General features: G+C 52.3%; 1 protein-coding gene across 5 annotated transcripts in view; it reads left to right on the top strand.

Moving 5' to 3' along the window:
* Positions 1-229: 229 nt before the first annotated feature.
* PER2 (period circadian clock 2) overlaps positions 230-25,683 on the top strand; it is a 34,270-nt gene continuing 8,816 nt past the window's right edge. The window contains exons 1-18 of one of the 5 annotated variants that reach the window (XM_014537637.1): positions 230-265; positions 5,646-5,893; positions 6,376-6,438; positions 7,882-8,036; positions 10,529-10,650; positions 11,800-12,001; positions 12,475-12,526; positions 13,415-13,557; positions 14,980-15,058; positions 17,269-17,375; positions 18,159-18,312; positions 18,488-18,596; positions 19,528-19,653; positions 20,309-20,393; positions 21,722-21,881; positions 21,973-22,097; positions 23,041-23,205; positions 24,086-24,340. In XM_014537637.1, the coding sequence (XP_014393123.1) occupies positions 5,664-5,893; positions 6,376-6,438; positions 7,882-8,036; positions 10,529-10,650; positions 11,800-12,001; positions 12,475-12,526; positions 13,415-13,557; positions 14,980-15,058; positions 17,269-17,375; positions 18,159-18,312; positions 18,488-18,596; positions 19,528-19,653; positions 20,309-20,393; positions 21,722-21,881; positions 21,973-22,097; positions 23,041-23,205; positions 24,086-24,340 (2,332 nt within the window). In that variant the 5' untranslated portion in view covers positions 230-265; positions 5,646-5,663. The other 4 variants (XM_005863719.2, XM_005863718.2, XM_014537636.1 and 1 more) reach the window with 4 other exon arrangements.

Here is a 25,683-nt window from a genome sequence, read left to right as displayed (position 1 = left end):
CCGAGCGAAGGCGGCGATTCTGCCAGCCCAGGGAAGCTCAATCCCAGATCTTCCTGGGCCATTTGATTGCTTCTTGGCTTGAGACTGGCCTGGGGTGCGTGGTGGGTACTGTTATCCCCATTTTGAAGATCGGGAAACAGGTTCAGAGAGGTTATGCAACTTGTCTAAGGTCACGGAGCGGCTGTGACACCACGCCGGCCTGTCCTTCTCTAGGTGATTTTCTTCTATGAACCCTCCCACGCCCAGAGTGGAGAGGGCCGGAAAGGTGAAGGCAACCAAGGGTCGGTGCAACTGTCTCTGGGAGCGCGGAGGGCCCCTTCGGAAGCTGGCTTCCTGCTCTGAGACCAGAGAGCCAAGTCTCCAGCTAGGGAAGGGCCACTGGTGGGCCTGGGAATCTGGGGGCAGGAAGACCTCACCTCATGCTCACCCCCTATGCCCACCCTGGATTTCCCTGCCTTTATTCTCTCTCCCCAGCTTGGGTAGAAGAGGGGGTCCCACTGTGATACATCAGTCACACCATCCTTCTTGGTGTCCCTTTGGCTGCCAAGTCCCAGACATAGGCCAAGGGGCAGGTGGCAGCCTGCTAAACTCTCCAGGAAGGCCAGGGTAAGGGATGACAACTTGGTTGCCATGGTTTCTGTAACCCACGCAAAGAAACCAGTTTGGGAAGCTGATTCATACTCAAAGAACAACGGAGCCAGCAGGTACCCTGGAAATCATCTAGGGTAACCCCTTGGCTTGACAGATGAGGCCACTGGAGCCCAGATCCCTGCTAGGCACACATCATAGCTGGGCCAGGCCTGAGCTCAGGGTGTCTGCAGGGTCCTCCCATCAGCCTGAGGGTCATGAGCTGGGTCAGGTTGAGCTTCTGAGGTTCCATGAAGGCCTGAAGTTGGGTGCTGACTCCCTGAGAGAGCTGGAATTTGGGAGGAGGGGCCTCAAATCCCCAAATGTTAAGAGCCCTAGCAGCATGGCAGAAGCCCCCATGAGTACCTCTCACCTCCCCGGTCTGACACAGCAAGGCTACTGACTTCCCTGGCTGCAAATGGGAGATGCTCCTACCCTTACCCAGGGTGTCTGGTCCCAGGCTGGATTTGACTAGGAAGGGAACAGAACTCTACCTGAGGCTTTAATTGGCCATTGAGTTTTTAAATACAAGGCTAATCACTTTTTATAAGGTGCGTGGGTAAAATAGGAAAAGGACTCCTTTTTAAGTGGAAGCTACGTGATATGCTAACACAGGGATGATATCGTGGGTGTCTGCAGTTCTCTGTCATCGTCATCCTTGTGTGATTCACTGGTACAGCAGGGACGCAGCTCTGGCTTTCTGTGGAGACTGGATGCTGGGTGCAGAGGGGGAGCCCCGCTGCCAGCTGCCGCTGGGTGACTCAGTTTCCTTCTCTGTAAGAGGGGCTCAGGCTAGGCCATCTTTGAGGTCTGTTTCAATTCCTAGGTTTGTGGATTCCTCTCACTCTGAGGATGACCTCCCCAGGCACCTACACAGATTTCTGACACAGCCTTGCTTTCAGGCCACATAAGGTTACCCTGTGAAGGCACATCCCCTGTGAGGCATGTCTGCCTGCTTAGAAGGAAACAGGAAAGTTTCCTTTCATTTGTACTATTTCTGATGCACATACTTAACTTTTATAAAAATCCTGGCAGGCACACCTCTGTGTTTAAATGATGATGTAACTTCTCTGGGCCTCAGCAAACCACAGGCTCGGTCAGGTCATTGAGTGCCTGGCAGGACCTCTCAGCATTTAGTCTAAAGAAAGAGTGATGCCGAAAACTACGTCTGAGGCAAAACTCACTAGAAACACACAACCCCAAAGCTATGCAGATGCTCTGTGCCTCTCCCGTGTAGACACTGGCCCACCTGCAGACCTGGCAGGGGACCTGAAGGTCCTGAGAGGGGCCTCTGTCAGCTCTTTATGCTCCTTTGTGCACATCAGAACAAGTTTGTTAGTGTGTTCCCAAGTCTAGTGCAAATCAGAAGCAGTAAAGGACCAGGTGAGCAGCCACCGGCTGTGGGCAGGAGTCAAGGCCACTGGCGGTTCTGAAGGCAGAGGGGCTCTAGCTCTTGAAGGCCTTGGGGGTTCCTAGTGCTCTTCTCCCTGGGGTGACAGTGAAGAGAGTAAGAACAGCTCGCTGTTCACAGGCACTGGGGCAGCCGGCTCCCTGAGTGCCACAGCTGGGACGCTGACGCTTTTGCTTTGTTGTTTTAAATCTGTGCTGCTCCATGTTTGGGGTGTCACCAGGCAGAGCTCAGAGTGTGGAGGTGTCTAGTGAGGTCAGGACGTGCGTCTCCCCAGCCTCCTTCCCCTCCATATTTGGACGCTGCCGTCACATTTTCCTCAGTTACCCAGCTGTTGCCATGGAGAGCACGGTGTTTGTTTAGCAGGACAAACATTTTCTTCAGATTACAGCAGGCTGGCCTCGGGGACTTGGCTCCTACCAGGAAGACACAAACGTATTATAAATCTTGGGTTGTAACATACCGCCAGCTTGTGGACACGGAACACAGGCTGTGAGATCCTGTTATATAAAGTGCAAAGGCAGGCAGGATTAATCAGGCTGTGAGAAGTCAGACTGGTGGTGTGTGACCAGGGTTGGGTGGTGGCTCGAGGCCCACCAGGGGTATCTGGGGGGCTGGGGACACGGGTGCTCAGTTTGTGGACATATATCAAGCTGTGACCTTATGATTTGGGACTTTTCTGCGTGTATTTATGCTTTCATTTCAAAAAGCCAATTGCCTTAAGTGATTGAGCTGATTTCTGATTTCCACAAGGAAATGAACTTCCCCTTAAGCTCAAGGCTATTGAATGAGAGCAGCCTTTACCTGTCCTGGGGTGGCTGTGGTGGGTGGAACTGGGGCCCAGGCTATGCTTTCGTTCCCTTTTTTGTTTTTATTTTTTTACTATTTCTTATGGAACCTCTTAAAGTATGACAGTAGAGAGGATAGTGTAATGAATCCCCATGAACCCATCGGTCAGCTTCAAAGAGTTTTAGCTCTGGCCCCCTCCTTCCATCCCCACCGTTTCCCCCTCCTGTATTATTGTGAAACCCATCCCAGACTGTGACCTCATTGCAGACTGCACTTTCTAACGGCCCTCTGTGCGGCAGAGGCAGCCCTTGCCACCAGAGGTGTGATAAATGACCTGAGTCAAGGCCTGAGCTTAGCCCCTTTCCTTGGGTCTGACTGTTCTCCAGGGACAGAGCCAGCGTGTAGACATCTGTGAAGGGGGCAGCAAAGGAACCTCGAGGGGCAGGTGTGCAGGCCCCAGCTTCTCTAGCAGCCCCTTTCCTTCCTGGGCCCCTGGCACCCTGGACCATGAGCAGCACCCCCAGAACTGGAAACCCAGCTTTCCCGGGGCTCCCCAGGGCTTGGGCAGTGCTGGCATGAGCAGGTGCTCCGTAAATGTTTGTGGAAGGCAGGAGGCAAAGTCTGATTTGATGGGCACATTGGTTTTGCCAACTTGGCAATTTGAGGTCGGTCCATTAGAGCTGTCAGTGCTGAGTGATGCATTTTCTGGAAAGATGAAGTTTGGGATGATTTGGTTTGGTTTGTTGTTTCACATTTCTGCATGCTCGGTTGACCCTCTTTGCAAAAAAGATTGTCTTCCACCTAAGGTAATCATGTGACTCCTACTCAGTGAGCCCTACTCAGTCTCCCCGGTGCTGGGCCATGAAAGCCAGGAGCTCCTGCAAGGAGCTAAGTGAAGCCCTCAGGGCGTGATGGAAGCAAAGTGTGTGGTGCTCTTTCCTGAGGATGTCTGTGCGCCTGGGGTGGGGCCAGCTGAGCTCTTAGTCCTTTACATACAGCCAGAGATAGCTCTCCTGGCAATGAAATATCTCCTTTTAAACAAATTACTTCTGTTACAGTGTCTGTGTTCCCATCGTAATGGACAGTGATGATGAAAGCTAGCCTCTGTTGGACACTGACTGCATCCCAGACACCTTGCATGGGCTGCATCCTTTCACCCTCCCAGCAGCCAGTAGGAGGCAGGTGCTGCTGTTGCCCCATCTGACAGATGAGGAAACAGAGACAGGAAAGGAAACTTGCTCAAGACCACACAGTCAGAAAGTGGGGGACCCACTGAGGCCCCCACCACCCAGGAGCTACTCATGTAACCACTCAGCCTTCATAATTCACTCAGCAAAAAAGGACTGGCTGCTTGTCTGAGGAGGACTGCAGGATGACATAGGAGGTGTCCAGGAAGTTGGGTGGGCAGCTCCTTGGCAACTCTACTGAACCATAGCAAGAGCCCTCTGAGAGATCTTGCTTCCACCTTGCCCATGCCCTGCAACCCTGTTAAAGTATGAGTCACATCTTGCATAGAACTCTCCAGCAGTTCCCCATCTCACTCAGAATAAAGCCAGAGTCCAGGTTCTGCCACTTTGATGTGCAGATCTGGCTCTGACCTAATATCACCCTCCTCTTGCCTTGCCCTCTGCTCCAGACTCAGCCATCTTCTTCAAACTCCCTGCCTCAGGACCTTTGCACTTGCTGTCCCTACCTAAAATATTCTTCCTCCGCATCCAGCTAGCCTGCTCTGTCACTCTGTTCAGTTTGTCTTCGTTCAGGTTCTTTTAAAAGCAAAGTCTGGGTAGAGGGTTACACTTTACTGAGAGATGCAATCCCAGGGCAGCCATGGTGAGGGAAAGGGAAATGAAGAGGAAAAGGCAGGACACACACACGTGATGACGTCCTAATGATGAGGCCCTGCTTCACGGACACCCAGCATTTCACTCAGCCCCTGGAGATCTCATCAGCAAGACTACCCCCCCCCCCAAAAAAAAGAAAGAAAGGAAAAGAGAGGAAAGGAAAGGACAGATAGAAAGCTTCAGAACGCTCCAATCAATGGAGGGATGGAGAGAGGACTTAGCTGCTGACCTGTCCCCTGTGGCCAAAGTTCACCCCAGGGAGTGTGATTGCTCTTGGGTCCAAATGCAAATTAAGTCACATCAGTCTGTACTTACAGTGCAGTGCTTCAATGGTTCCTAGTTGTTTCCCAGATAAATTATGTGTAATTTATGTGTAAACTCCTCGCTGGCCTCCCTCCCTTCTGCACTCTGCCTACTTCTGCACTCCACTTGGATCCCCTTAGTCAAGCACTGGAAATGCCTGCAGTGCCTGGGACTCATGTGCTCCCCACCTGCTCTGCCCTCCTCACAGAGTAACACCCGCTCCTCACAGCCTCACCTCGCCCGCTGCCTGCAGCCTGGTTTCAGGGTCTCCTGTAACTTGTGATGCTCAAGATTTCTGAACCCAGCTGCTCCCCATATCACCTGGGAGATCCCAGGCAACCTTAGGGTCCCAGGCCCTGCCAGCCACTCAGTGGGAACCTGTGTATTTCCCAAAGTTCCCACATGCTGGGCAGTGGTCATCAGTGCTCTTGTTGCCTTCTCATGAGGCCATCAGCAGCTTGCCATGTCAGGGCTGTGGCTGCCTAATTCAACTGCCTTCCGAATTCACGGCAGGTGGGAGCTCAGTGAATAAGAACAAACAAAAATACCCATGAGGTACCTGTGAATGACCCTGACTGCTACCCCCTCACTTGGCAAAATATGGAGAAAGACCCTGATGGGACAGCCACGGAAAGGCTGCACTCTTTCTGGCTGACAACATTTCTCTCGTTTGCCAGCTTCCTTCAGGAGCCAACATGAATGAATTTGCTGGATTTGCCCCCAACCCCAGTAGCCCCACGAAGGCGCCCATGGAGCCCACACCCAGTGGGGCCTTGCTCCAGGAAGATGTCGACATGAGCAGTGGCTCAAGCGGAAATGAGACCAACGAGAACTGCTCCACAGGGCGGGACTCGCAGGGCAGTGACTGTGACGACAGTGGCAAGGAGCTGGGGATGCTGGTGGAGCCATCCGATTCTCAAGAGAGGTAGGGGCAGCCGGGGCCCGTGGAGGCAAGGCCCTTGTTTGTTTTTTCAGGGTCTCATTTTGTTGTAATTTGATTGCTTTACCATCTTTAAATCATGATGATCAACTTTTTCCAGATTTTTGAAAATCTTGTTAACTTAGAATAACTAAAATGTACTAGGGTTTGTCCTTCCTAATGATGCCACTTGGCCATTGAAGATCCGATTGCCAACAGATCGGTAGTGCATAATGAGATCTTAGGAGGCGGCGTGTCAGGTAACCTCGCCTGCAGCTGAGTGCTTTGTAGAACATGAACTTGCTCCTTTAGCACTGGCTCTTCATCTCCCAATACCTACTTTTCCTGGTCTCTGAAGGTTTTGTTTCAGTTTTACCTTAACCTCATGTTTCTTACTGTGGTGTGATCCAGCCTGTTATCACCGATTAGATGGGGGAGCTGTGGATGGAACAGTCTCTGAGTTCTGTCTTTATTTCTTGTCCTTATAGTCCAAGTGCCTACAGCCTGATGCTGGCGAAGTCTGAACACAACCCATCTACAAGCGGCTGCAGGTAAGGCCAGTTAGAACCTCCTTGACTTAGAATCTTTGGAGAAACCAAAAGATTTGTCCTTGGAGGTTAGGTTTGGGGGATATGTGACTTGTTTTAAGCTTCTAATAGAACCTATCGGTTTGTGTTGTGAACCCAGCTGTGCCCTTCCAGACATGACTGTCCCTGCAGGATGCCTGGAGCCCCCCATGTTGCTCTGGGTCTATTGCTCCTCCAGCTCTATCCAAGCAGACCTTGTCTGCGTCTGAGACCTGTTCATCTGGAACTTCCTCACCCTGTTTAGGTATTTGTAACAAGTGTATCCTTAGTTTCCTATCCACAGACACTTTCATATCTCACTGGAGCCACAGCCAGCTCATAGTCCTGGGCATGAGGGCACTTTGCCATCGTAGACACTGATGTCCACCATTCTCTCTGCACCTTCTGCTCTACACACGTCCATCCCCTTCAGCAGGTGCCCACCAGCCCTGCCTTCCCTGTCTCTGCTCCTTAAGTTTGAAGACCTTCTATAAATCTCCTCTCCTCTTGGGGGTCTTCCTACACTCATCATTCACGTTTATGTCCCAGGAAGCCACTGCTGTCCTCTGTATTCTCCTTCACTTAATCATCTTCTAGCTGAGGCAGACAGGAAGGCCCAGCTCAACTATCAGTCTGCTCAGCCAGATTCTGAGGGTCGACCAGCAGGCCTTGCTGGGCGCAGCCTGGCTCTCACTCGTGGGGAAAAGAGCCAGCTGGAGGGATGTCTGACCCGTTCACTTGTGTTAAAGCAGTGGTTCTCACCCACGGGCGAGTCGTCTGCCCCAAGAGACATGGCAATGTCTAGAGACATTTTGGTTGTCACAGCTGGCGAGGGTGCTGCTGGTCTCCGGTAGTTGTTAACCTAAAAATAAAAGGCCAAAGTGAGAGGCAACAAGCATTTATTGTAGGTAAAAAAGAACAGCTATTTAGGACGCACTGATTCAGGCAGAAACCCAAATAGTGTTCCAATTAGGAGGCAAAGGCAAGGGGTGTTTATGAGAAAGGGAAGGGGAGCAATTATATCCATAGAAGGAAGGCATTCTGTAGTGCAAATAAGGTGACATAGTGACACTAGTTCTAAACACTGTTTTTAATTTTCAGTCTGGTGGCTAAATGTCTGCTTTCCTGTTACCTTTGTAAACAGTTCTTTGGGACACAATGTTGGCCTGTTTTAACACTCCAAAGTTTTGAGGAGCAAGACTACAAGGCAGCTTGCTTGGGGATGGCAGCTCCAACTCCATTTTAAAGTGCCTCCGTTTATGTTATTTTTCACATGGGTGAGGCCAGGGATGCTGCTCACCATCCTGCAGGCACCACAGAGAACTGTGTGGACCAAGATGTCCTAGTGCCGGTTGAGAAACGGGACCAGACGGACATCTCTTCAGAAAAGGGCCCCAGAAAGCTAACGTCTGATCTTTTTCACTCTAGTAGTGAGCAGTCTGCCAAAGCCAACACTCACAAGGAACTGATCAGAACGCTCAAGGAGCTGAAGGTCCACCTCCCCACAGACAAGAAGGCCAAGGGGAAAGCCAGCACGTTGGCGACCTTGAAGTACGCCCTGAGGAGCGTGAAGCAGGTGAAAGGTATGCCTGCCTCATGTGTTTGTTCCAACCTGTAGAAGTAAGTTTCAAATCCCCCCAAATTACAGCTTGGACTGTGTTGGCTTTCAAAACTCAATCCTGACACAGAAGAAAGAAACTTAGGGGTCTTGTGGAGCTGCCACAATTGAAAACCTCAATTCACTGGAAGCTGTCTATTGCACTTGATTTTTAGAGGAAAAATAAAGCGGATAGAAAGCCAGCTGATAGAAACCTATTTACAACATAAAACTTCTGTGCTGTGGGCTAGGTCAGGTCATGGTGAGGAGAGTGCAGCATCTTCCAAGCTCTGGCTGGAGTGGGTGACCGCTGGTGGCCCGGTGATGTGGGCAGCTCAGAGTGGAATTGAAGCGAAACATCCCACAGTGTTTAGCTGAGGACTTGCCCCTCCTTTAAAAGAAAACACGAAGGGACCCCAGGGGTGGGTGGGTTTAACAGAGCTCATCCTTGAAAGACAATATCTTAGAGCTTCTTCATTCAAGACCCCGGGCTCTTTATTTCTTTTTGTTTTAAATATGTTTTTGTTTATTTTTAGAGAGAGGAAGGGAGAGGGATAGAGATATAGAAACATTGATGAGAGAGAAACATCATCAATTGGCTGCCTTCTGCATGCCCTCTACTGGGAATTGAGCCCACAACCCAGGCATGTGCCCTGACCGGGAGTCGAACCAGTGACCTCTTGGTTCATGGGTTGAAACTCAACCACTAAGCCACACCTTTATTTCTTGTTTATCTAAAAACATGTGAATTTCAGTGGTGGTGGGCTTTGGACCAGGAAGGCAGGCAGGGCAGAGTGCCTCCTTCCATCACAGGTGCATGGTAACAGGACCTCCGAAATCCAGCCTCCATCCATCTGTGGGCATGTTTGGATTTTATCATTAGATGGCAGCATCTGACAGCTTTTGGCGCTAGTTGGTGGATAGAGAAAGGCTTTTGTCTAAGGACACATTGCAGGAACCTATGAGCAAACACACGGGAGGAGAAGTCTTTCTTCTGCCGTGTCAGGTAAGCCCAGTGACAGATCTTCCTAAACTTGGAATGGCCCAACCAGTTCATCCTGAGCACCTGGTGGGAAGTGCAGGAGGCCCAGATGTCTCCCACCAGTCCCTGCTCCACTACAGGCGGGAAGGGCCATTCCCCCACCACCCCTGGGCCCAATGATGGACCCAAAATGTTAGCTCATTGGGCTCAGACACTTTCCATTTCAATCAACTCCAAGCCCTTAAGTATCTGCCTTCACTTGCTCCTTCCACCAGACCTTCCACTGGGCAGACACCCCATGTCCTGGGTCTCAGGTCACCTCGGTGCCTCTGCCTCCAGGCCAGGACCCTGTGCTCAGGGTCACCTCAGGATGGTTTAGCTATAAAGTTGGTCGAGAGGTCCTCGCAGACTGGCCTCTCAGTCTGCTGCTGGGAAACGGGATGAGAACTTTGAGAATTCTTAAATGTCCTCAGTGCCTCAGAGAAACAGTAGAAGTCTTGGGGGCAGGTATGCATGTGTGCAGTCCTAGTCTTGCAACAGGGGACACTCCATGGACCCTTGTCATTACAGTGAAACCCCCAGCCCCTGCACGTGGAGGGATTTCTTAGCTGTTTGGTCCACTGACGAGTAAGCTGAGTCGGAGGGTAAGTCAGTATCTCCTTGGGGCAGATGTGTGAACCCTCCCCCACTTGACCTTCACTTACACATGCACTGAGTCCCAGTGGACACCACACATCAGAAACGTGCATAAGAGTAGAAAAAACCTCCAAGGCTGATAGAAAGGTGAAACAGTGCTTTATTCTGTTACCATCAGCTACTATCTCAAGGTACAGCCTGCAGTCAAAGCAGAGCCTGTCACTAATGAGGATACCAAGCCACGTTTCAAATAGTGTTCACATTTCTAATGTTTGGATGACTTCCGTGGGAAGGGCTTGTTTCATGTAGTCTGGCTGGGAGAGTTTGTGCCAGACATGGAAAGTGGCTATGTGCTGGTTTGTGTCGCCTTTTAAGGGGCCCTCTTCAGCCTCTTGGCCATGGCTGGGTCACCCCAAAGCCATGCCAGATATTCCAGGATGAGTGGCCTTGTCTTCAGGGTCTGTTCTGAGCAGGTTGTTCCACATGTTGTTTCTTGTGCCCAGTGACCTTAGCAGTTGATTCTGTCTGGATGGGGTGTCAGTTTAGACCACCACGGGAGGCAGAGCAGGGGTACCACAGCCATCCTGCATGGACATGATGACATTGCGTTATGATTGACCACCTCGTGGGGAAAGTGAGCATTAGGTGGAACTCTGTGGCCTTGTTATTTAAGATAATGTGTATTTATTGTTCACAAAGTTCTGTAACCATCGGCCTTCTGATTTTCAGGGGAAACCCCCAGATTTCTGTTTTGCCTTTGTCTTTCTGTGATCCGTTCTCTCAGCATCCAGGAGATGGTCTCCTAGCCCACTTTTCGTGAGAAAAGTGAGTTAGGAGTTGCCTCTTGGTCTCTCCCGCAGCCAACGAGGAGTATTACCAGCTGCTCATGTCCAGCGAGAAGCACAGCTGCGGCCCGGACGTGCCCTCCTACACCATAGAGGAGATCCAGAGCGCCACCTCCGAGGTCATTATGAAGAGCACGGTGAGTGTCTCCTGTGGGGAGTCCTCCTTCGGTGAGCTGGTGACCGCCTGGCCGGTGGCTTGATGGCAGCAGAGTTTGGAGTTTCAGGAAGTGAGTTCAGACCTTAGAAAAAGAATGTAGAGTCAGTGGTTCAGAAGTCCTGCTCCAGATGTCTCCCAGACCCTGTGCTCTCCTGGCCACTCCACCTGGCACCTCACACACCGTGACCAAGCACAGCACTTCAGGGTGAGAACACGCCAGGGGGCAATTGATTCACTGTTCAGGGCTTCATGGGGGGGTGCCCTGGGATTAAACTCAGCTTCATAAGACTCCAAACCTCATGCATTTTATTTTATTATTATTTTTTAAAATCTTCACTTGAGGATATTTTTCCATTGATATTTTAGAGAGAGTGGAAGGGCGGGGAAGAGACAGAAAAATTGATGTGAGAGAGACACATCAATTGGTCGCCTCCTGCACCAGGGCCAGGGAACACGCCTGCACTGAGGTACATGTCCTTGACCGGGATCGAACCTGAGACCCTTCAGTCCACAGGCTGGCACTCTATCCACTGAGCCAAACCGGCTAGGGCCAAACCTGATGCATTTTAAAGTGGCTGATAAAGGTGGGCCCTTGGAGGTCGGGACGGGGAGCAGGTTGGCCATGCCCTGAGCCCCCATTTCTCAGAGAGCAGCATTTCTCAAAGCTGTCTGGAGAACTGGGCTCCCACTCCTTCTCACCTTCCTCCAGTACTCCCCTCCCCCCAACCAGTCCTTAGCTCAAGAGGTCCAGAACCCTGCAGCCCCCAGACAGTCCCCGGCACCCCAGGAGAGGAACACCCCAGCCTTGGTAACAGAGGTGTGCAGGGCCCTTCCACCTCTCAATTCAGACGCCAGGGGCTCTGTACCCAAGAATACTGAATGGATGACACCCATGGGAATCCGCACCCCTGGGTTCCTTTCGAAGTGGAGCCCCGATGTGATTCTTCAAATAATATCCTGTTTGGACACCAGTATATGAGGGGAAATAGAGTTATCTGGTCAGGACTGAAGGGTCCCAGAGGCCTTCCCTGACCCTCTGTGCCCCTTTCCTGTCACCTGCCCCAAGCGTGTGCCCATCCTGTTCCGTCCCCTCTGCCCGTTCTGACCCGAGGATGTTCTTCCTTTCCAGGACATGTTTGCTGCGGCTGTGTCCCTGGTCACAGGGAAAACCCTGTACATCTCCAACCAGGTGGCCTCCATCTTCCACTGTAAGAGAGACACCTTTCACGATGCCAAGTTCGTGGAGTTCTTGGCGCCCCATGACGTTAGCGTGTTCCACAGCTCCACCACGCCTTACAAGCTTCCTCCGTGGAGTGTCTGCAGTGGGACAGGTGAGGGGAAGGGAGCGCCGCCCACCTCACCTTTGCCGGAGACCAGCACAGCCGTGGCGGCCTCTGTCCCAGGGGAGAGATCAGAAGTTGTTCAGAATAAATTTAGAGAGAAAAATAGTCTTTTCATGAATTTCAGAGAGGGAGCAAACATCTCAGAGGCTTTCAGGACATGTTAGGCATTTTAGCAATGAAGTTCTGAGAAGCTGGAGTCTGAGGTGAGTCTGCAGAGGGCGGAGAGCCCCGGCGCATCTGGGGGCGTCAGACCCTGGCTGTAAACTCTGGAATGTGCCTCGCTCATGAATAGATTTCATTTTAGCCAGAACTGGGATAAAGGCTCTCTGAGGCTTCGCTTTGAGCTCTGGCAGGTTTGTGCCACACCTTGGCCCTGATTCTGGTGCTGTCTTCAGGAGGACACAGCGCTCTCCATACGTCGTCGTGTCATTGGGTGGGTGACTGTGGGCTTTTTCTTTCAGATTCTTTCACTCAAGAATGCATGGAGGAGAAGTCTTTCTTCTGCCGTGTCAGGTAAGCCCAGTGACAGATCTTCCTAAACTTGGAATGGCCCAACCAGTTCATCCTGAGCACCTGGTGGGAAGTGCAGGAGGCCCGGACGTCTCCCACCAGTCCCTGCTCCACTCCAGGCAGGAAGGGCCACGAGCCTGTCTGCGCTCCCATCTTTGGAGCGAGGGGCCATGCAGCACGCACACTCCTAAAAAAGTGAGTGAAAAGAAAGCACGTGGCCAGAGCTGCATTTTAAAGGTTCACAAGGGGTTAAGACAGCCTGGTCAACAGTGGGGTGATTTCAACCAGTGCTCACTGAGGATGGCAGCCCGAGGAGCCGGGACTTGCTGTCCATCATCTGGAAACGGGCCAGGGGCCTTACCTGGGGAGGCGTGTATCCTGGGGTCCTTGGGGACCCCAAAAGTACATGCAGCCTTCGGTTTGAGTGTATATTTTTTTAAGTGCATTTTCCTGGGGAGAGCCCCGTAGCTTTCCCAGATAAGCCTCCAGCTGCAGTGTCAGGAGCGACCCCTAGCCAGACAGCGGTGCCCTCAGAAAGTGGACCAGGACCCCACTGTTGGAGCAGCATCCCTTTCCCTAATTAAAATGCAAACTGCTCTAGAGACAGCTCAAAAGATCTCTCAGGGCTGATGACTGTGACTTACCCTGTGACGTCATTGGAAATCTGAGGGGCTGGGTGGTGGGCCCAGCTTCTCAGCTGAGGAGAAGGCAGAGCCGACAGGCCAAGGGCAGCCCATCCATCTGCCAGTATGCTGGGGTGGGATGGGAGGGCATCTTTACAACAAATGAAGGGATTGCTGAGATGACAGCCAGCTATGGGGGAGGGGACCAGCAATAAGGGATGGTTCCTTCTGTCATAACTCCACCCTCTAATGGCACCCTCCTCTTCAGCTTCGGGAAGAACCATGAAGATGAGATCCACTACCACCCGTTCCGTATGACGCCTTACCTGGTCAAGGTGCCGGAGCAGCAGGGCGCTGAGAGCCAGCTGTGCTGCGTGCTGCTGGCAGAGAGGGTGCACTCCGGCTACGAAGGTGACAGCCAGGCCCAGGCCAGCCCAGGGCTCCTCTGGTCCCTCAGTTACTCCCCTGGCTCAGATGTAATGTCTGTTAGGTGGACTCCAGCGCAGCCTCCCCCAGCCATGGACAGGGTCTCCATGTCCCTCGAGAGTCAGCACACCCACCTTTGTCACCTGGCCCTCCTGGGACCCTGCCACACCACCTTCCCACGCAGTTAAAGGGTCTGTGTGCCAACATCTCACCCATGTCCGGGCCATCACTGTGACCGCGGGTGCCCTTCCCCTTCCCCACCCACTGCCTTCCATCCATGCAGTGAGAACAGCCCTGACAGTCTGGGCCCAAGTCCCTCCCGTCCTTGTGTACACCCAGGCCTTGGCCCTGGTCCCTCTGAAGTGCAGCGACACCAGCTCTTCCTCAGAACCCCAAGCCATCCCCACTCTTACCTCCCACTGAGTCTGCCGTCCTCCTGACACCAGGCTCCTGCAGACAGTTGGCCCCCTGACCCCCTGTGTTTGCTCCTAGCACCCCCTCCCCATCTCTGCCTATAGAAATCTAGTCTCTGTAGCAGGCTTATCTCGCCAGGTGTCCTTTCCTGGTCCTGCCAGCTCCTCAGGCCACCCCCACCCCCCAAATTACCAAGTCTGGGTTCTTCAAGCATCCTTGATCATGTCCTAGCGAACCCCCATACCAAGCTGTGACATAGTCTCATACTGGCCACAGCACTGTGGCAACTCAGCAGATCCCCATGTCAGAACCTCTGAAAGCAGAGAATCTATGACCTTACCTTCTCTCAGTGGTTAGTGATGTCTTTTTTTAAAAGGCATTTTATTAAATGGTAGAAATGTTTTAGGTATGTGGCTTGCTTTTAAATATTTGATGGGTTCTTGCATATAGAATATTGTCTTCCAAATAGTTCATAAAGATTTATGGGGTTACTTACATTTCAGCAGGTTATTCGCCCATAAGGTCAGTCTCCATCAAGTATGAAGCATTTGGAATTTTGAATGTTTTATCCATGAATTTGGAAGTTGAGGAAAGTTCTGGATATGACTTTCTTTATGCAAATTATCTTTGCCCACCTTAGAAACTGAAGTCCCAATACATAGATGTTTGCACAAGTTTCAATCCAAATACTTAACTCATTTTTAAAAAGAATTTGTTCCGCTCATCTTGTTGGATCTTAAAATCTTGACCAGGGCCCTGCAGCAGCAGGAGTTTCTGAGAAGCCTGTGCGTAGCGTGTGGTTTTATAAACGGGAAGTCCTGGCTTCCCTGACTAGGACTGGCCCACAGAGCCGAGGGGCTGGCGAGGGCTCTCAGGCTGCTGTCAGAGCCCCGTCACTGAACGAAGCACGTGGTTTTCTAGTCGTTGTCATGTAACTACAAAATGTGTGCATTTCTCAGAATCAGACATCTGAGCGAAATTCTATTCTTTCAGCCCCTAGAATTCCTCCGGAAAAGAGAATTTTTACGACCACACATACACCCAATTGTTTGTTCCAGGACGTAGATGAAAGGTAAGCCCCGTGTGCTGTCCCCGCTGCCCATGCCTGCCTTGTGCTCACCCTTGGCTCAGAACCAGTGCTGCATCCCCAGGCCCACAGGTTCCCTCCCTAGACATTTAGCGTTCTGTTGTTGTCTTGGTAATTACTTCATAACTAAGGAAAGCTCAATGAATGTTCATGGTTTTGACATTGAAGCTGTTAAGCTAAAGCTAAGCCTGCATGTTATGTGTGGTAATCAACAAAAGCATTTGAGTATGTTTAAGCAATGAGATAATTGTGGAATTACACTAAAAACCCCCTGAGATACAAAGACTGTAAATGGGGCTATCAGGGGAGCTGGTAATTGTTCTAAGACTGTTTAAACTCGTTTCAAAGTTAGACACGGAGAAGCACTGGTACAAGTGGGGATGGTGCGCCAGGGACAGGTGCACATCAGTGGGCGGGGTCCCAGCACAAGTGCACCTGCCAGCCTGCGTGTCACCTGCACCCTCTGTCCAGAGCCCCTTTGGGGTGTCCCGCCAGGATGCTGCAGCTGCTGGGAGCACTGACATCTGAGGGTTTGCTGGCATTGGGCCAGGGCCCTGGTGTGCCTGCCCCAGCTCCTTCTGCACAGAAAACGCTCCAGGCTGCTGGCAGTCGGGGAGGGGTTTGCTCAGAAGACCCACGGGAAGTAGACTGAGAAGAGCCAGCACGCTGCGCTTTCTGAAATGGGCCAATGTCACCTCCACAGACGCCGTCGAGAGTTAGGTCCTCTCCACTGCCCACCCCTGGGCACAGAGCTTGGCGTCTCCTGGGAAAGGTCTGCTCTCAGGTGGCCCGGGATCAGCGGCCTCCAGCTCCGGGCTGCTCAGGTGCATGCTGCCCACCACCTGTGGCAGAATGACTGAGAGGAGGCTTCAAGGCACAGGTTCCTGGGCCCCACCAGCCCTGCCCAACCAGGATCTCAGAGGGTGGGGCTGGGAGCTGCATTTGTGAGGCAACCCCAGCATAATTTTTATTCCTCCAAAAATCTAAGAACTATCTGCAACCCACCCCAAGAGTCTACTTAACTCACATGCAGAAGGTTTGGCGAGCAGGCACACCTAGTCTGCACAGCCTTCCTCAGCAAAGCCACCTCCTCCTCCTTCCCCTCATCTCCTCTCTTCCTCCTCCCTCTGCCTCCCGTTCCTCCTCCCCCTCTTCCTTCCTCTTCCACTTCCTGCCACCTCTTCCTCCTGTTCCTCCTCTTCTTCTTCCCTCCTCTTCCCCTTCCTCCTCCTTCTCTTCCCCCTCCCTCCTGGCCAGGCCTGGAACTGGGAGGACGCCAAGAACATTCTGTACATCCGGCCAAAGGAAAACACAAGGCCCAAGAGAGTTCTCCCCCGCAGGGAACAGGGGGGCCTCTCTCAGACTCGAAGGAGACTGTCCTTCCACATGAGCAGAAGAGTTGGGAAAACATCTGTGTGGATGCAAGAACACTGCCCGAGGAGAGGAAGGCTGGGGTGCAGCTCAGAAGAGGGGAGAGCGGCCAAGTTGCAGAGGGCACAGGACAGCAGAGGGGACAGGACTCTGGGAAGAGGGACACTAACGATTTCTTGGGAAACAAACAGCTTTTACAAGAAGATCAGTGGGCACTGAGCGCAGGTCCCAGGCAGTACTGGTGACCCCAGGGGAGCCCAGTAAATAGGAGTAGATACAGTGGCCACAGTAACAGGAGCAGGAAAACCCCTTGGGCTGGAGAAAATGTGCAGGCAGGGTTTCCAGGTGCAGGCTTGTTAAAAAGTTTTCAAAACTTGTTAAATATATCCAGGCCAAAAAAATTTAACATAAAAAATATCCATGCCTGACCATATCGGGCCAAACTTAGGAAACACAAAAAAGAAAAAGATCTTAACAGAAGAAAAGGAACATTTTCATGATTGATTCTTTCAGGAAATGGACACAAAGCTAAAACCACTCAGCTTATGACGGGTAGGACCTTGTAGGGTCTTGTTTTGTATTACAGACCCATGGGGATGCGGTAATCTTTCACTAATTAATTGAAAGACTGCTTCTCTGTTAGCCTAATTCCTAAATTTTGATCCTATAAATGGGGCTATCATGGGAGCTGGTAGTTGTTTTCTTTCCTTGTGAATGGACGGACGGTTGTAGAGATGGTCTGCTCCCCTGTTTGGAGGCTGCATTATGCAATGTGTCCCCAAGCACAACGGCAGGGGTGACACGCCTGTGCACTTGTCTTGCAGAGCGGTCCCGCTCCTGGGCTACCTACCTCAGGACCTGATCGAGACCCCCGTGCTTCTGAAGCTTCACCCCAGTGACCGGCCCTTGATGCTTGCCATCCACAAAAAGAGTAGGTCCCTTCTCCTGGTGACTCCTAAAGGCTTTGACAAAAGCTGGTATGTGCCTGGGTGTCTCCCGAGGTCAGCACCCAGCAAAGATAGGTCAGCCTGGCCTGCATCGTATGGGTGATGGATGCCCCACCTCCTGCCGGAGTCCTGGCACTGTCCGTGGGTCCTTTGTGGCCTGTGGCCTGAGTGACATCTTGTCCTTACTGTTGGTATCCCCGGCAGGTGGGAGGAGGGGGCACAGGTTCAGCTGTGGTGGGCAAGGTAGTGGCCAGGCTGGGGTAGTGGTCAACACGTGTGCCCCAAAGCCCAGGCCTCATAGATACAAATGACACGTGGAGACGTCCAGTGGAAGCTAGCAGAGATGTGCGTCCTGAAACATGATGATGTGGCCAAAAACAAACATTTGTGATTGAAAGTGGAACGGTTGTATGTATATATGCATAACCCATGGACACAGACAATAGGGTGGTGAAGGACTGAGTGGGGAGGGGCGGCTAGAAAGGGTCAATAGGGGGAAAAGAGGGACATATGTAATACTTTTAATAATAAAGGTTTTTTAAAAAAATATTTAATATCAAAGTATAATACTTCAAAAAAGTAAAGTAAAAAGAAGACACACACACACACACACAAAGAAAGTTGACTAAGACAGAGCTGCAGCTTAGACCAGCTGTTGGCAGCTCTTAAATTTTCAAATAGCTGTGAACTCGAGGCATCTGGGCTTGTCTTTTCTCTTCCTGCGAACCTGGTTGCTTCTCACCCCCGAATGCTCTTTTCCCTCCTAGTCCTGCAGTCTGGCGGGCAGCCCTTCGACTATTCTCCCCTGCGGTTCCGCACCCGGAATGGGGAGTACATCACATTGGACACCAGCTGGTCCAGCTTCATCAACCCCTGGAGCAGGAAGATCTCCTTCATCATCGGGCGGCACAGAGTCCGAGTGTGAGTGCTCCCAGGGCCTGGCAGAGAGGGTGCAGCGCAGGGGAGAACAGAGCTGTGAGGGAGAGGAAGAGGGTGGTGAGCAGGCAGGTGGCAGCCTGGGGGGCTGCAGAGAGGAAGCAGGGCCTTGCAGGGGTGTGCAGCACAGCCTGATTGTCAGACCATGAATATCATGCAGGGGCCCTTTGAATGAGGATGTGTTCGCTCAGCCATGCGCAGAGGAGCAGCAGGCCCTGCACCCCAGCATCCAGGAGCTCACGGAACAGATCCACCGGCTGCTGCTGCAGGTGAGTGCCCACCCGCAGGACAATCCCTACCTTGTAGGCAGCCTGAGGACTGCTCTGAGTCCTGAGGTCCCATCCTTCCGGTGACTCACTCTGCCCTGAACCCTGGTGCCTGTTCTCTCGTCCACTGTGTGGGCAGTTTGGGCAAAGTCTGTGCCAGGCCCAGACAGTTGGCCACACCTGCTGCTTGCCCAGTTTGGGGCAGCCCCAGCCTTGCACTTTGGGGTCTGTCTCTGACCTGCAGCCTTTTGCTAATGGCTGAAGGATGCACCTAGACCAGCCGTGGGCAAACTACGGCCCGCGGGCCGGATCCGGCCCGTTTGAAATGAATAAAACTTAAAAAAAAAAAAGACCGTACCCTTTTATGTAATGATGTTTACTTTGAATTTATATTAGTTCACACAAACACTCCATCCATGCTTTTGTTCCGGCCCTCCGGTCCAGTTTAAGAACCCATTGTGGCCCTCGAGTCAAAAAGTTTGCCCATCCCTGACCTAGACCCTTGCTCCCAACTCAGCTCCCAAGTCCTGGGTACTGACCCCACATGTCGCCTCCCACAGGTGGATGGGGTCACTCCAATTCAAGATGCTGTGCTAGCACGAAGAGGGACTTGTGAACACCTACCACTATCCTTGGGGACATAGTACTCAAGGAAAACTAGTGCGAGCACAGTAACCCCATGGCTGAGCAGCTCTCGGCTTCCTGGTCAGCAGACTGGGGCAAAACTGTAATATATCGAGTTTAGTTTCTAAAACCCTTGCTAGAACCAAGATCAGCGCCCCCCCATGTGAGCCAGAGGGCCTGTGATCCAGGGACCCTGGTGCTGTGGGCGGAGGCTGGAGCTGTGAATCAGGCTTCGGGAAGACAAACCCACAGGCCAGCTGTGCCCCCTCCCCAACCCTGTACCTAAGCCTCCTGTGTGCTCTCTCCCCAGCCCGTCACGCACAGTGGTTCCAGCGGCTATGGGAGCCTGGGCAGCAATGGGTCCCACGAACACCTCATGAGCCAGACCTCCTCCAGTGACAGCAATGGCCAGGAGGACGCCCGCAGGAGGAGAGCAGTAGGTCCCTCTGCCCCGCCCCTGGGAACCTGTCTGTGGTGCATGCAGGAGTCACAAAGCACATTCAACCAAGCCTGGCTGCTCTCTAAGTTCTGTTCATGGGGACTTACTTTATCATCTCTAAGAGTTGAAGCAGCAAATCCTGGCCAGGTGGCTCAGTTGGAGCCTCGTCCCATACACCAAAAGGTCATGGGTTCAATCCCTCGGGCACATACCCAGGTTGTGGGTTCGATCCCCAGTTAGGGTGCATACGGGAGGTAACCAATCAATGTGAAATCTCTCTCCCTTCTCTCTCTAATATCAGTAAAAACATATCCATGGATGAAGATTAAAAAGAAAATAAAGGGGGAAAATAGTTGAAGCAGCTAAAACTGTAGTTAAAGCTTTGGATGAAAAGTTATTTAAAGAAGGCAAATCAAGCAAAAGGGAAGGTTTAACTTTAGGGTAGAAGGAAGAAAATGGAACGTGCATCCCCCTTTCCTTTTATTGTTCTTCCAAATCACAGTCCGCGTTCTCTAACGTGGCCTCACAGATCCCCACTCAGCACCTCCTCCTCCTCGCTGGGATTACTCTGGCTTCTCCCTCCTCGAGGTGGGGCTGAAGCACTATGCAGTCTCCGCTGGAGAATAATGTGCTTATTTTGTCTTTATTCAAGGAAAATTCTAAAAATGCTAACAAGGTCAAAACCAAAAGTCATTATTCTGATGAATCTGGAGAACAGAAGAGAAAATCTGCTACAGGTAAAAAAATTACTCACCCTTTCCTCAGTAAAACTGTAGTCTGGCCAGGTTTTTCTGGCTTTCACCTGAACTGTGGGTGGCAGGGAATGTACCCTTTAAATGTGTGCACATCCCCAGCCCTGTCCCTCAGGCAGCAGGCCTTCACTCCTTCAGCACACAGCCCTGCCCAGCCAGTGTGGTTTAGTTGGTTGGGCATTGTCCCATGCATCAAGAGGTCACTGGTTCACTTCCCAGTCAGGGCACATGCCAAGGTTACAGGCTCGATCCCCAGTAGGGGGTGTGCAAGAGGCAGCTGATCGATGATACTCTCTCATCAATGTTTCTCTCTCTCCCTTCCTCTCTCTGAAATCAATAAAAACATATTTAAAAAACAAAAAGCACAGCCCTAAGCTTCTGTGGGGGCATCTGGCACCCTGCAGGCCCTAGCTCCACAGAGTGGCCGTGGGCCGTATGTTTGCACGCAAGTGAACGTGTGCATACACTCGCACCAAGGGCGCTGCCCAGCTGTCCTGCAAACACTCAAATCCCACCCTGTCTGAGTGGAAAGTGCCGGCTTTGCTCCTGGGCTGCCTTCTCAAGTGGGGCCCCACCAGCATGGGGAGCTGTCAGCCCACCCCCACTGCAGCCTGACCCTGCCTTACCATGTCACCACTTTACACCCTCATGCTTGGACTCCTGCTCAGGTGTGCACATGCATGCTCCCCAGGCATCTGCCCTGGTGAGCTCTCACTCATCCTTTGTGCTTGGGCCACATCTTTCCAGGGAGCCTCCTAGGGAATCTTGGGGCCAGAGCTCACCTCTGGCCAGGACTGTTGGCCTCTGGGATAGGCGCACATTGCTGGGTGCTGGGGACACACTAATGAGCAGGACACAGCTCTGCCCTGGAGGCCCCCAGGGGAACAGCGTGAGTGCACGTGGTGACAAGAACAGAAGTGTCCACGGCAGGCTGCCCCAGAGGCTGCTGAGTCACCTTTGGAATAAAGGGACTTCCAGGAGGCAGGGAATACTAATGGATCATAAAGCACCTGGGATTTATTGGCCCCAAAATTTCAGGAGTTCAAGTAAGAGCTGGCCTCACCCACTGCTGAGTCCCTGACCCAAGTGCCACTGAGTTATATCCCAGTCAGCAGTATCCTCCAGGCTCCATCCTCAGACGGCACAGTGGCCGCTGCCCCAGCAGGGCTGCCCAAGTATCAGGCTGACTCTGGGTTTCTGTGTGTGTGAGCCATGTTCTGAATCCCCAGCTTTATCCTTAGGTAGAAATATACAGAGTGTACTCTTTGGGGAAAACAAGTATTAACTGAAAGCAATTTTTGCCTTTCTTTCAGAAACGCAAAGTAGTTCTCCTGCTCAGACGACAGCTGTCCCGGCCGCAGAGGACAGCTCCGGTGCCAGCCCACCCACTGCCACCTTTCCAGAGGAGCTGGCCTGCAGGAACCAGCCGGCCGGCTCCTACCAGCAGATCAGCTGCCTGGACAGTGTCATCAGGTACAGGCACCTCCCGTCTCCCTACTCCGTGGTCTCCTGCTGTCCAGGCTCTGGCCCCATTATGTGAAGCCGTTTGTGATCCTCCTCACAGGTACTTGGAGAGCTGCAGTGAGGCCACCACCCTGAAGAGAAAGTGTGAATTCCCCGTGAGTGCTTCCATGCAGAAGGCCAGTGACAAGCGAAAGGCCACAGGCAGCCCCAGGCCACCTCCTGCAGGTATCCTGTTTGGGCTGTTAAATCCCCCTGGTGAGATCAGGCATCATTAGAAGGGCTGGAGCCCCCTTCGCTCCTCCCATGGGAGTTCTGAGTGGCTTTTGGGGACACAGTATATGGTGTAAGCTCTTTTGTAAATGACTACAGTACATAAATGTCAGCCACCTTCCTATGAGAGAGATGTAAAGGTGACTCTGGACTCTGAGAACAGGACCCCTCGGGGCTGCTGGAGGCCCAGGGGCGCCTCAGGTTATCATTCTCAGGCTGGTCCTTTTCCATGATGTCTGAATATTCCCTTATCAGTGGTCGGCAAACTCATTAGTCAACAGAGCCAAATATCAACAGTACAACGATTGAAATTTCTTTTGAGAGCCAAATTTTTAAAATTTAAACTATATAGGTAGGTACATTGTTATTAACTTAATTAGGGTACTCCTAAGGCTTAGGAAGAGCCACACTCAAGGGGCCAAAGAGCCGCATGTGGCTCACGAGCCGCAGTTTGCCGACCATGGGGTTAGGTTAAACGGCAGGCCACTTGAACGTGGTGCTTGTCCCGGTGGTCATTACTAGGATGGGAAATCAGGTATCCCGTTGTGATGTAAGCACATGCAATTGGACAGTCATGCTGTGATGGACAGTCTGTGCTCTGCCCACAGACCTTCAAGGGGCTGGGCTCCCAGCAGAGGCCCCTGACCTGAGCCCCCTGAGCTGCCCAACCGCCTGCCCCTCCCAGACGACCCAGGATGTAAGAGTCGAATTGTTCCCATTTTAGAATTTCTCTTCTCCACTTTTCCCCCATGAATAAACACGTGAGGATAAGCCGTCACATGCCAGGATGTGTACAATCACTTGGGTATATATAGGATCTGCTAGACAGTGGCATTTCTTACACAAATGGTTCGTTTACATTGCATTTTTGTGTCTCCTTCCATTTTCTCTTATAAAGAGGCAGTGGTGCCCTCTAGAGCAAGCACACATGCGGACGTCAGCGCGCACTTGACCTCGCTGACGCTGCCCGGCAAGGCGGGGAGCGTGGTGTCTCTTACCAGCCAATGCAGCTACAGCAGCACCATCGTGCACGTGGGTGACAAGAAGCCACAACCTGAGCTAGGTACGCTTGTTGGCTCTGGGATGATGTTGAGAGTAAGCTAATTTTAACAATAAAAATGAGAAGTTTTGACTGCCATCTTAATTTTTTTTTTTTAAGTTTATGCAAGTGCAGTGCAGCCCTACCACAGAAAGATAAAGGAGGTCCAGGAAATCCAGAGACCTGACGTGCAGGGCAGGGTGTGGCCCCACCTGTTTTGATTTCTGCTGTGCTCTGGCGCCACCTACTGGCAGTTGTCTGCTCAGACGTGGTGGTGCTGAGCCAGGGATCCAAAGCAACCTCCCCTCACTGGGCTGAGAGAACCCTCAGGCGTTGGATCCTTCTCCCCGCTTCCCTGTTTGAGGGCAGGAAAGAGCCAGTACAGGTCTGAACAGCAGAACAGCCAAGGGTGGCATCTCCGAGTTGTTCTCCAGAAGAGGGAGACGATGAGTAAAAAATACATGTCAGAGTCAGTGTCCAGACCCCCTTCCAGGACGGTCATTGCATCCACCTGCCCCTGTCCTGTCTGTACCCCAGTTCCACATGATCTGAGCTGTCATGTCCATAGTCCTGAACCTGGGCGAGGCACACAGCAGCCTTAGTCTGTTGTGCTCTGAAAGCTGATGACAGCCAGAGCGTATCTTCCCTGTCAGAGGCTGAAGCCCCGAGGTACCCGAACTTCAGCCTAAGCAGACTGACCCTGGAGCCCTGGGTAGTAGGGTCTCTGCCATTGCTGTTTGCCTTTTATTGTGAACCTTCTCAGAAGGCTACACAGACATTCATGGACTGCACCCCCATGTGGGGGCTTCGTGCAGTGTCTCACATGGCAGTGGTCTCAGGGTCGGTCAGTTGTTTTAAAGCACAGGGGCCCTTGCAGATGAGTGGTCTGCATCTTCTCTTACAGAGACGGTGGAAGACCCTGCAAGTGGACCTGAGTCCCTGGACTGCCTCATGGGCCCCGCCATGCCCTGCAGCCTCAGCCAGGAGAAGGAGCCCTTCCGGAGGCTGGGCCTCACCAAGGAAGTGCTGGCCGCCCACACCCAGAAGGAGGAGCAGAGCTTCCTGATGAAGTTCAAGGAAACGAGGAAACTTAGTGTCCTCCAGTCTCACTGCAGTTATTACCTACAAGAAAGATCCAAGGGGCAGTTGAGTGAAAGAGGTAGGTGGTGATACCTGAATTGTATGTGGATTTAAAAAACCTTTAATCCTAATAGTACTGACTCAGGGCAGCTTTCAAGGTATGAAATGCCCCAGCTTAGGAAGCCTGAGTTTGTAAGATTGCTGTTGGGACTTTACTAGTGATGCCATCTGTTTCCATGGACCCCTCTCAAGGATGTCATCTCTTGTTCCCCAGGGAACGGTGCTTTAAATGGTGGTGGAGTGCAGGATGGGGCAATTGCAATGCCACCTCATCAGACACTTCTTGCCTGGGTGACTGTGAGGTGCAGGGGACTCTACCCCATCTGCCCACCCAATGGGGCTCTCAGAAAACTAGTCAAGCCACAGCTAACTCACCCCAAAGAGAATGGGCACAGTACTGATGGGGTACTTGGTGTCGGCTCCTCAGGAAGGAGGGAGTCCAAGCTGATACCAGAGGATGTGCCCTCCTGGCCAGGCTGACTCAGGGCTGGGCTGCAGCCTCCAGAGCCTGTGGGTGCATGCACTGTTCTTGAGGCAGATTGCCACCAGGTGGTTGAAGGGCAAGGGGTGAGGGAGAATAGACTAGTGTGTTTGCCTCTTTTCTGGTCCAGGAGCCTGGCTCCAGACCCCTAGCCACCTTCCCAGGCCCCATGGACAAGGCTGGGCTGGTCAGAGATGCCACCTTTGTGCTGGGCTCCCAGGGCTTGACCCAGGGTCAGGGTTAGCGAGCGCAGGAGACACACAGCACAAGACCCCACTCCCCTGGGCCTCAGGGCAGGCACAGCGAAGTGAATATGAAGTGAGAGAGGCCAACACCCTCTGTAAAGATTGTGTTTTCTACTCTTTGTCATTTTCTTCTTCCCCAGACCCTAGGTCACTGCCAGGCCCTAGGGAACCTCTAGAAATTACAAAAAGGTGTCCTCCCAGCCCTGGGCAGACCCACCCAGTGGACATGGCTTGGGACGGAGTTGCAGCTCCTTGCCCCCTGGCCCAGCAGTTTGCAAGGTGCACAGACTGCAGAGCTGTGCACAGCAGCCTGCCCAGACCCTGACATGGTATTCCAGGAGCCCAGTGCTCTAGCCACCAGTCCCACCAGGGGCAGATTTCCTTCTGGAAGAACACCCGCTAGAGAGTCTGAATCACAAAACCTCCGCCCTCTTAGCAGTTGGCCTCTGGCTGGCCCACTTGCCTCCAGCATGTAGCAAAGGTGAGGACCCCCTTGGCACGGCTGACAGGTGTCCCACACACCTGCTGCAAGAACCCTGAGTCAGCCTGTGTGCCATGACAGGAAAACCTGAGGTTCCTGGGACCATCCCGTTGCCCATCCCAGCCAGGCTTGGCATGACTCTTCTCCCCCCCTCA

Source organism: Myotis brandtii, unplaced genomic scaffold (assembly GCF_000412655.1).
Source record: "Myotis brandtii unplaced genomic scaffold, ASM41265v1 scaffold180, whole genome shotgun sequence".
Classification (NCBI taxonomy): domain Eukaryota; kingdom Metazoa; phylum Chordata; class Mammalia; order Chiroptera; family Vespertilionidae; genus Myotis; species Myotis brandtii.
Note: the sequence above shows the minus strand (reverse complement) of the source record. Positions and strands in the feature narration are given on the sequence as shown.